This window comes from Nicotiana attenuata, chromosome 6 (genome assembly GCF_001879085.1).
Source record: "Nicotiana attenuata strain UT chromosome 6, NIATTr2, whole genome shotgun sequence".
Taxonomy (NCBI): domain Eukaryota; kingdom Viridiplantae; phylum Streptophyta; class Magnoliopsida; order Solanales; family Solanaceae; genus Nicotiana; species Nicotiana attenuata.
Genome location: NC_031994.1, coordinates 5,383,273 through 5,394,493, shown reverse-complemented (window position 1 = coordinate 5,394,493; position 11,221 = coordinate 5,383,273). Strand labels below are relative to the sequence as shown.

The 11,221-nt window shown below is 37.1% G+C and overlaps 2 protein-coding genes across 2 annotated transcripts in view; one reads left to right on the top strand and one right to left on the bottom strand.

The window, feature by feature from the left end:
- On the top strand, positions 2,193–6,934 carry LOC109226534 (sucrose synthase-like). The gene is made up of 11 exons (XM_019391313.1): positions 2,193–2,365; positions 2,895–3,176; positions 3,265–3,448; positions 3,525–3,860; positions 3,964–4,062; positions 4,137–4,310; positions 4,405–4,688; positions 5,258–5,482; positions 5,573–6,136; positions 6,231–6,375; positions 6,665–6,934. The coding sequence occupies exons 1-11, from the start codon at positions 2,280–2,282 to the stop codon at positions 6,695–6,697; spliced, it is 2,412 nt and encodes an 803-aa protein (XP_019246858.1). The 5' UTR covers positions 2,193–2,279; the 3' UTR covers positions 6,698–6,934.
- The window catches only part of LOC109226532, a 17,013-nt gene continuing 13,367 nt past the window's right edge, over positions 7,576–11,221 (bottom strand). The window contains exons 9-11 of the mRNA XM_019391312.1: positions 10,521–10,755; positions 8,659–8,969; positions 7,576–8,262 (exon numbers count right to left, since the gene is read on the bottom strand). Of these exons, the coding sequence (XP_019246857.1) occupies positions 7,956–8,262; positions 8,659–8,969; positions 10,521–10,755 (853 nt within the window). The 3' untranslated portion in view covers positions 7,576–7,955. The remainder of the gene's footprint in view (positions 8,263–8,658; positions 8,970–10,520; positions 10,756–11,221) is intronic.

Below are 11,221 nucleotides of genomic sequence, written 5' to 3'. Positions count from 1 at the left end.
ATTTGATATTTCAGCCTTTTTGTTTCACTGTTAGTTTCATCTTGACACCTCAACTCAGTAAAAACAAGTGTTTTAAACACTTACACGCGTAATTCTCACTCGCTCTAAAAAAGTGTCTATTAGAATATATTGACCCTATAAAATTTTGTCTACCCTTTAACAGAATGGATGAAGCCGGAAACTTGTTTAAGAAAAGATAAAAGAGGATTTAATTATATATGTCGACAATACAAATTTTTTTTACACTGTCGTTGTAATTAAACCTCTTACAATATCATCTTATTAATCCGTTTTTAAAAAAATCTTCTTTACATTTATTTTTGTTACTTTTGCCGACTTCATCTTATTCTTCTTTGTCTTTGTAATTTTTTTTTAATATACTTATAAGCTGATTTAAAAAAAAAAAAAAATNCTTTACTTTCTTTTCGTTTCGTTTCGTTAGTTTTTTTTAAATTTTTTTAATTACTTACTTAAGTACTCGNGTTAAAAAAAAATTAAAAAAACTTACCTTCTTTAACCCCCTTAACCCCCCCCCCCCGCGCTTACGTGGCAAGGTTACTTAGTACGGACTACTAGTTAGGAGTATATGTCATGCATGCTTGCATGCATTTTTGAAAGTGTGTTCTCTCGTCTTTGGTCATATATACAACAATGCTTTTCTTCCTTTTTATACATTTTCTCAACTTTCCATTTTTCACTTGGCTATGGTAAAATAGAGGTTAAAAAACACAAAATAGTAAAAAGGCCACCGCCTTTTGCATGCAGAGTCAAAAGTGAACAATATCAGGTCTAAAAATGGAAGATTTAGCAAACCATAAATGGTTACAAGATACTTTCTTGGTGGATAAGAATTAGTTCATATGGAAAATAATATCTTGAAAAAGAAAAAGGATGATTCCTTTTTGGTTTATAGTCTAACAATATATTTATTACACTTACCATTTATAATATTTTATAACTAACGGTTTATTCTCTATAAATTCCACCCATCCCCACCACTACCATCGTACCAAGTTCTAATAATTCCTTAAGCAAATTAAAAAGTATGTCCTTTTTCTGTTGCTAATCTTTTTTTTTTCTTTATACTCCCTATGTTCATATTATACCAAGTAGTTTGACTCAGTACGGAATTTAAGAAAAAAGAAGAAACTTTTGAAATTTGTGGTCTTAAATGCTTAAGGGGTAAAAAGTTTGTGGGTCATGACATTTATATGGCTATAAAAGCTTCTCATTAAGGGTAAATAGATAAAATAAAAGAGTTTAAATTTGAATTATTTCTAAATTTAGAAATGTGTACCTCATTTAATATGAAACGGAGGGAGTAACATTATTGAATGGCAGCCTTGATGTAACTGACCAGGAGGTCGGGTGGGAGCCGTGGAAATAGCCTCTTGCAAAAATGCAGAGTAAGGCTGCGTACAATAGATCCTTACGGTCCGACCCTTCCCTGAACCCCACACATAGCAAGAGCTTAGTGTACCGGACGGCCCCTTCATCACATTATTGTTTTCTCAGTTTTCTGCATTCCTTTAGTTCATGTTGTTGGGATAAAGGTCAACTTTCACCATCTTTGTAACCTTTTTCTTGCAATTTAATAGTTTCTAAATTATAACAATAATAACCACTACGTCACAGTCTCAAGCAAGTTAGCATGTGTATCGTCAATCAGGGGCGACGCTATGTTGGCCCGAGAGTGGTCAACGGAACACGCTTTGCCGAAAAATTATACTACGTATAAGGTAAAATATTACTTGTTATTAATTAAAAAATAGACTTTGCACGCCCTTGCATAGCCCGACAAAGGGTGTTCAAATTTGAACATCCTTATTGAATTTTCTGGCTTCGCCATTGTCGTCAGTGTCCATATTGTTCCACTTAAACCCGTCTCAACCTAATATTATGAAGAAAAACATAGTTTAAAACTTTTCTTTATATGCTTATTTTCTTCTTTATTCATGTTGTATTAATGTAAAGTTAATGTACGTTAATTATGTGTAATGTCATGATTAATCTTTCAACTAAAGTTTGGTGGTTGTATTACATCTTTTTGGTGCTCCACCAATCAATAGCTATAGCTAGCTTGCTTAGAAATATGTTTTGTGCAACTTGAGATCTCATCATTGAAATAGTATCTTCTTTTTCCTTTTCATTTGGCCCATCTATGGTTAAGATATTAGTATAAATTTGGCCAATGAGTTTCATTTTTCTATTCAACTTCATTTAATACATTCTTTCTTTTTTCTTGAATAGAATCAAAGTTCTGTTTCAGAAGGAAAAAAATGGCAGCTAGTGGTCTTAGCATTAAGAAAAGTTTGGAGGAATCCATTTTGGCTCATCCAGATGAAATTTTGGCTCTCAAGTCAAGGTACATTACTACATAATGATATTAAGAACTAGAGGCGGATCCAAGATTTTGTTACATTTTTTAAATTATAAGTTTAGAATCTAATAGTATTTGTTAGCGCTTGTTTCCTTACTATCTTGCTGTTGTTACAACTTGTTGCTACTGCTTTTTGTTTATCTTTCCTTGAGCTGAGGGTCTATCGGAAACAACCTCAGTACTATCAAAGTAGGGGTAAGGTCTGTGTACACACTACCCTCTCCAGACCCCACTCGTGGGATTTACTGGGTTTTTTGTTGTTGTGAGAGCCTTGGCACAACTGGTAGACCGCACAATAGACCCTTGTGGTCCGGTCCTTCCCCGGATAGCGGGAGCTTAGTACACCAGGCTGCTTTTTTTTTTTTTTTTGGTTGTTGTTGTAATCTAATATTTGTTAGATTTTACTGATTTTTCACATATATATATATCTATATCCCATGTCGAAAATACTATAGCTCATGTTAGCTAAGTACATTAGTACCATTGTTTTTAATTGTTTTGGTTTTTGGCACAGGATTGAAACTGAAGGGAAAGGGGTAATGAAACCAGTTGATCTCTTGAACCATTTGGTTTCTGTTACTAGTAAAACAAATGGAGTAAATATTGAACCTAGTGCACTTGTGGAAGTTCTCAGTTGCAGCCAGGAAGCTGTGATTGTACCACCAAAACTAGCACTAGCTGTACGTCCGAGGCCCGGTGTATGGGAGTACTTGTCACTGAATCTTAAGACAAAGAAAGTGGCTGAATTGAGCATTCCTGAATACCTTCAATTGAAAGAGAACACTGTTGATGAAAGGTAAAGTATTAGTCTGCGATTTCGCTTTGTCAAGTTGAGGTTTCTTTGTTTGATTCTTAATGTTTTGTGTCTCAATTATGTTATACAGTGGAAACATATTGGAGTTGGATTTTGAGCCATTTACAACTGTTACACCACCAAAAACACTTTCTGACTCTATTGGCAATGGTTTGGAGTTTCTTAATCGCCACATTGCTTCGAAAATGTTTCATGAAAAGGAGATTGCCAGATGCCTCCTTGACTTTCTCAGAAACCATAACTACAAAGGAAAGGTAGTAAAAAAAAGTGTTTATTTAAACAAGTTGTATGATTATGTGTATATTTCTAAATATGTCAATTTGTAAACAGTCATTGATGGTGAAAGAAAGCATTCAAAGCTTGGAAAGTTTCCAACTTGTTCTGAAAAAAGCAGAGGAATATTTGTGCACATTGAATCCAGAAACTCCATACTCCAAATTTGAAACCAAGTTTGAAGAGATTGGCTTGGAAAGAGGATGGGGAAACACCGCTGAACGCGTGCAAGACACCATCAGTCATCTTTTGCATCTCCTTGAGGCTCCTAATGCGTCTTCTTTGGAAAATTTCCTTGGTAGAATCCCATTGGTTTTCAATGTTGTGATTCTAACTCCACATGGTTATTTTGCTCAAGATAATGTCTTGGGCTATCCTGACACTGGTGGCCAGGTTTGTCTCCGATATAACATGTACAGAAATTTTGCATTCTTGATCAAGTTCTTTATACCATTTGAACCAACAATCTTTTTTTTGGTTGTGAAATGTTGAATAGGTTGTTTACATTCTTGATCAAGTTCCAGCTATGGAGCGTGAGATGCTTCATCGTATGAAGCTTCAAGGACTCGATGATATCATCCCTCGCATCCTTGTTGTAAGTGCCCTTACTTTTCCTAGTTTGATTTACACCTCTAAATGAAATTGATCTTTTTTGTTGTTTTATATCAGGTAACAAGGCTGCTGCCTGATGCAGTAGGAACCACTTGTGGCGAGCGGATGGAGAAAGTATATGGGGCAGAACATTCTCATATAATTCGTGTTCCATTTAGAACTGAGAAGGGAATGTTGCGCAAATGGATCTCACGATTCGAAGTCTGGCCATACATGGAAACTTTCACTGAGGTTGGAAATAAAAACAAATAAAATAAATTGGAATGTTCTTCTGCATTTGAAAATGTCTTGCTAACTAAAGACTCATATTTAAATTGATCATCAGGATGTTGCAGAAGAACTTGTCAAAGAATTGCAAGCTAAACCAGACTTGATCATCGGTAACTACAGTGAGGGAAATCTTGCTGCCTCTTTGCTTGCTAAGAAATTTGGGGCTACTCAGTGTACCATTGCTCATGCCTTGGAAAAAACTAAGTATCCAAACTCTGACCTTAATTGGAAGAAGTTTGATGACAAGTATCATTTCTCAAGTCAGTTCACTGCTGATCTCTTTGCCATGAATCACACTGATTTCATCATCACCAGCACTTTCCAAGAAATTGCTGGAAGGTAAAAGCAAATGCACACCATCCTACTATTTCATATTTTTACCCTAGTTTATACTTTTTCCATGCGCCGACCCCAACTTGTTTGGGATTGAGCCATAGTTGTTGTTGTTGTTGTTGTTGTTTGTTTATACTATTTCCATTTTCTGACCCCAACTTGTTTGGTACTGAGGCATAGTTGTTGTTGTTGTTGTTGGTTTGTTTATACTATTCCATTCGCTGATCCCAACTTGTTTGGGACTGAGGTATAGTAGTAGTTGTTGTTTGTATACAATATACATTTGCCGACCCCAACTTGTTTGGGACTGAGGCATGGTTGTTGTTGTTGGTTTGTTTATACTATTTCCATTCGTTGATCTCAACTTGTTTGGGGTTGAGCCATAGTTGTTGTTGTTGTTGTTGTTTGTTTATACTATTTCCATTTGCCCCCAAATTGTTTGGGACTGAGATATAGTTATTGTTGTTGTTTGTTTATACTATTTCCATTCGCCGACCCCAACTTGTTTGGGACTGAGGCATAGTTGTTGTTGTTATATTATTTCCATTGATATTTGAATATCTTTTACTTTTCAGCAAGAATACTGTAGGACAGTATGAGAGCCATACTGCTTTTACCATGCCTGGATTGTACCGAGTAGTCCATGGAATCGATTCGTTTGATCCAAAGTTCAACATTGTCTCCCCTGGGGCTGATATGTCAATCTACTTCCCTTACACTGAGAAGGAGAAAAGGCTAATCAACTTCCACCCGGAAATTGAAGAACTCCTCTACAGTCCTGTTGAGAATAAGGACCACTTGTTAGTCTCCTTAATTTGCTTTTATTTCATCCCATATATGATCGCCTTTTTCCCAACAGATCGATTAATCATTTGTTACAACATAAACAGATGTGTGTTGAAGGACCGGAACAAGCCAATTCTCTTTACCATGGCAAGGCTAGATCGCGTGAAGAATTTAACAGGACTCGTGGAATGGTATGCTAAGAATGCAAGGCTGAGGGAGCTTGTTAACCTTGTGGTTGTAGGCGGAGACAGAAGGAAAGAATCCAAAGATTTAGAAGAGCAAGCAGAGATGAAGAAGATGTATGATCTCATCGAAACCTATAACCTGAACGGCCAATTCAGGTGGATTTCTTCCCAAATGAATCGTGTGAGGAACGGAGAACTCTATCGTTACATTGCAGACACGAGGGGTGCTTTCGTTCAACCAGCATTCTACGAGGCTTTTGGTTTGACAGTTGTTGAGTCTATGACTTGTGGTTTGCCAACTTTTGCTACTTGTAATGGTGGACCATTTGAGATTATAGTGAATGGAAAATCTGGTTTTCATATTGATCCTAATCAAGGTGACAAGGCTGCTGATATGTTGGTAAATTTCTTTGAAAAATCTAAAGAAGATCCAAGTTATTGGGATGCTATTTCCAAGGGTGGTCTGCAGCGTATTCTTGAAAAGTAAGCGTTTGCATTTGATTAGCACTAAGTGTACAACCAAGATTTAACTTTTGATAAACTAAAACTAACCCTTAATTTTATTTTCTTTTGCTAGGTATACATGGCAAATTTATTCACAGAAAGTGATCACACTATCTGGGATTTATGGATTCTGGAAATATGCAACCAAGAATGACAAAGTTGCTAGCGCTAAGAAGCGCTATCTTGAGATGTTTTATGAACTTGGATTTAAGAAATCAGTAAGTGTCAATTTTAAAGCGGAGGCTTGCAGCAACGGTTAAGTTGTCTTTGTGCAACCTATAGGTAGCACAAAGAAGTAGCCACTAATACTTGCATTAGGGTAGGCTGTCTACATCACACCCCTTGGGGTGTGGCCCTTCCCTGAATCCTGTATGAACGCTGGATGCATTGTGCACCGTTTTTTTTTTTTTTTTTTTTTGAAGTGTCACTTCTGTATTTTGTTTGAGCTTGTTTATAAAGTTTGGAAATCTGCTACTAATTTGTATATTTGTTGGTTGTGTATTTCAGGCTGAGAAAGTTCCATTGGCTATTGATGAATAGTTGAAGAGGCAAAAGCATCAACAAGAAGATGGAACACGCAATGAAGGAGAGACTGCTGTTTTTGAATGTTTTTTTTTTTTTTAAATTTAAAATCTTTTCCTTTGTGAATGCAATTCCTTGTCCTAAATGCCCTTTCAATGGATGGTTTTATCTTTCATGTTTTGTTTGAACTTTTGGGAAACAATGTTACAACTTTGCCTGTTTTGATTAATGAAAGTCTAAATTTCTACTACTTAATTCATGCACAATTGCTTCCTGCCTTTTTTTTTTAATCTCAAAAGGACTGTAATTCTAGTTTTGGCCAAAACCATCCATAATAGTATAATACCATGAATTAGAGAAACTCTATATCTCAGACTAATCACACCACCACAAATCACAATGATATAAATCTCTAAAACGAACTGTAATTAAAGATTATATCAATAATATTTCCTTTGCTTCTAGTAGCAAGAAGTAGTCGCCTCTCTAACTCTGGTATGTATTTAGTATCTACAGCTTGTTGGGGCTCTCTATTACAATTTTCTTGACAAAAAGATATGCCTTTCTCTAAGAAAAACTATATTTTCAATATGAAAAAGACGAGTGTCGGAAGTCAATGTTGGAAAAGAGTATTCGGAACTTGAAAGTTGAATTAGTGTTTGGACAATGATTTGACTTGGAAAAATAGTTTAAGTTTTTGCAGTATTTTACACTTGAAATACTCTTCAAACAAATTATTCTAACTTCAAATTCTCTATTTCAAATTGAAGTTGAGACAGTGGACCAAATTAATTTGAAAACAAACATATATTTGGAAATAATGATGATATCCTAATCAAAAATTTAAATTTGGCAGGAAAGGAAAAAGACTTTAGAGATGGATTAACCTTTCCTGATCGCAGAACTTCAGTGGTAAATGATTTCTATATATTTCCTTGCAGTCGAAAAGAACCAACTTACATGTACAGGTGGTATAAAGTGGGAAAAGAGGTTTCTTTAAATTCCCATTTACACTTTTAATTTGCTACAAAATTTGCCTCATTTGTACACTTATAACAACTTAAGTTTACTTAAGGAGACGCTTCCTGGTAACGTCCACTGCTACAGTCATTGCTTCAAGTACAATAATCTCAGTCGCGTGTTCCAGTATAAGCAAGCCTGACTATATGCCGAAGAAGTGGCAAAAGCAACCAACATTTCCAGCTTGCTTAAAGATGCAGGTTGTATATTGGCTACACGTTAACCAATCTCGCCAATAGATAGTTACATACATGTTTTATTCCTTGATTTTTCTGGCTGTTGTCTTCCTACGAAGAGGCTCCCCGGGGTACAGAAGTATTGCCAGTGACAAAGTGAAGGCAAAACCAACTACTCCACTAAATGGTTGAGTTGGATAAGACCCCGTGAACCATGGAGGGAACTTTGGTTGATAAGTCAAGAAACCCCCAGTGTGTAAGATATAACTAGAAGCCACTATACCTGAACGCAGCCCAATTGGAAGGAAGAGGCTTCCCTGGCTTCTTTGGCGAACACCAGCAAGAGTCAGTGACAATAGCCACAAACCAGGCACTGCCCACGGTGACCTGAAAAGCAATTTTAGAGTATGACACAAACTCACCTTGATGGAATTTCATTTGCATATAGCATTAAGAACGCAATCAATCCAACAGAATAAAAGTGTTTGGAGTGGGAAGAGAGGGTACATCCGAAGAGGCAAGATAGACAGGAGGCGCATGTATAAAGACAGGAGAGCACTAAACAGAACTAAGCAAATACAGGGAAAATATTCTCAGGAAACCCTAATTAAATCATTCAATTATTCATAAGTTTCGAGAGACAGAAATTGGCAGCTCGAAGGGCAAGTAACCTAAACACTCAGGATACGTAGATCTTTATCAAAGCCCGAGTGCATAAGCAGATCAAGAATGAGGGCACACCTTTACCTTATTAAAAAAAAGAAAAAAAGAATGAGGCCGCACCTTTGAAACAAAGCAAACACAAGTCCAGAAACTATGATTCCAGGATGATATCCCAGGTCAACAGCAATTTCATCAGGCAACCATGACCTGAAAAGAAGTTCCTCAACAGTGGCAACGCCTGTTGCAGTTGCAAGTCCTTGAACAAATAAAACAAACATCTGACCATACACCTTTAACCAGGTTAAAGCTGCTGACGAGGTTGGAGGAGCCACAGGCAAACAGAAATGGGCACAGCCAATTAAGGAGTTCACAGAATGTATTAGTAAAACAAGAGCAATTCCTCCAAATAAACCTTTCAGATAATTCTGTCCCTGCAAGAAAGGCAGGCAGCATCTGAGTAATGCGAGGTAAAATGGATTTTCCTTCGAAGCTTCAAATTTGTAACGTACAGAAATACTAACATTCAAGGCCAAAATCATAAATTGATACTTGAAGAATGTCATTATAGCCCATATTATGGTCTCACAATTAAGGCGAAAAGCAGAAAATGAGGGGCAACGTGAAACTCTCCCCCATCCAATCCCTGATAGCCTGTTACATACAACAAACAGACAACAACAACCCAGTAAAATCCCATAAGTGGGGTCTGGAGAGGGTAGTGTGTACGCTGACCTTACCCCTACCCGAGGGGGTAGAGGGACTGTTTCCGAAAGCCCCTCGGCTCAAGACGACGAAAAGAAACACTATATCAATACCATCAACAGAAAAATCAAGAAATAATGACAACAACATAAGAACCAGAAAATAGATGTAAAGCAATAATAATAACCAGTAAATAAAGCTCGGCACAATGAAAACGGAGAATAGTTTGAACACAACATTAACCACTAGCAGTCAGAGACACAACCCTATCAGACTAGCCTCAGCCACCTCCTAACCTACCACTCTAATGCACGACCATGTGTAGGTCCTTCTTCCTATCCCTTTACTGTTCCACCAGCCTCCTAATAAGATGGATAGTTTCCGTAGTCGACCGACCCAGCATGAACCCGAACTGGTTGTCGGATATAGACACCTTCCTCCTCATCCTCGCTTCTACCACCCTCTCCCAAACTTTCACGGTATGACTTAGCAACTAGATATCCCTATAGTTGTTACAACTCTCGATATCACCTTTATTCTTGTACCATGTTAGCCTGTTACCATGGACACAAAAGGGAAAGAGAAAAAAAGAATTGTCTTGATGGAAACATTGTCGCTAAAGATATGGTTTCTTTATTAAATATGATGAAAACCATGGAAGCGTACATTACATCAGATATCTGGTCCAGATTCTTTCCTAGAGTGATATGTTTCATTGCATTCCAACAAAAAGAGAGGGAATTGAATCTTGCATCCATGAAGGGGCACATTTTCATGGAATGTCAAGTTTGGGCACAACCAAGTTAGCCCATCTAAAATTTGGGCTGATTTGGGCTAAATATGCAGCCCAAATTGACCCATCAGAGAAAACTCATCAAAATATTTTTAATTTTCTTTTTTGATATGGTCATAATAAAAGGAAAAAGGTTATATTACTTTTGTTTAGTAATTACACAAATTATAAATACAAACAAAAAAATTAAAAACTTAGTTATAGTCGGGCCGGTTGGACTCTGACACATTGTTGAACCCATATTGACACAACCCATTTAGTCGAGGAAATGAAAGGCCGGTTAATATGTGGAAGAAAACGCCATATAGACTAAATGGGTATAGCGCACAGGTCCTTCACTGTGTTAGTGTATTACCAATATCAGACGTTGTTGAAGTAAATACAGAACCGGCTACTGATCTTCCAGCAAGGTGCTTCCTCAAGAAGTTGTTACTTTATCAACTTTAAAGCACTAGTTGACTCTGACAAAAAAATAAAAAACTTTTACCTTCTGCATTGACGTCATATCTAGCCCATACTGCTCAAGCGGATTCTCATAGCCACGAATCCTTTTGCCCCATAAAGTAATTAGTAAGAAAATAGACATGTAGAGGCCAACAATGCAAACGAGCTCAGCAGTCCTGGATGGCCTCGGCGTTGTCCACCTTTGCACAAGTGTGAGCAGCAATGGAACGACCACTGGTGACCATAAAACAAGCACCATACCTGCAAAAGCAAGAATCCTGGTGCAAGTTCCAGAGTCAAAGCAACATCAACATAAGGTGACGAAGAATGTCAAGCTGAGTGAGAAATAACAGAGAGCTCAGTCTTAAATCTTGTTGACACATAACTAAAATCTGCTGGACAGATGTGACTGAAGGCACCATTGACTCTACTCATGAAAATAACATGTCAGTGACAAAAGAAACTGCGACCCTGTAATTTTTTAAATTATAGGAGCACGTCTAATAAAGGATATGAAGCTTGCCTAATAGAAAAAGCATGCTTGAAAGAGGTTCTGAGGTAAACGGCATCTCAAGATTAGCCGCACCATCCAATGGTGATATTGAAATCTGTAAAGAAACAGCTGCATCACAGATTTTTTAAAATGCAATAAGTGCATTGTGCTGGTTTATTTCACGTTTAAAGAGTAGTGGTTTCTGATGCATAAACTAATAGAATAATTTTATAGATACCACCCCCCCCCCA

Excerpts from the sequence above, each read along its gene's own strand:
- LOC109226534 (XM_019391313.1), top strand. The coding sequence starts at position 2,280 with ATGGCAGCTAGTGGTCTTAGCATTAAGAAAAGTTTGGAGGAATCCATT. Across the intron at positions 4,689-5,257 it reads TTCCAAGAAATTGCTGGAAG|CAAGAATACTGTAGGACAGT; the intron begins GTAAAAGCAAAT and ends TTTACTTTTCAG. Across the intron at positions 5,483-5,572 it reads GTTGAGAATAAGGACCACTT|ATGTGTGTTGAAGGACCGGA; the intron begins GTTAGTCTCCTT and ends CAACATAAACAG.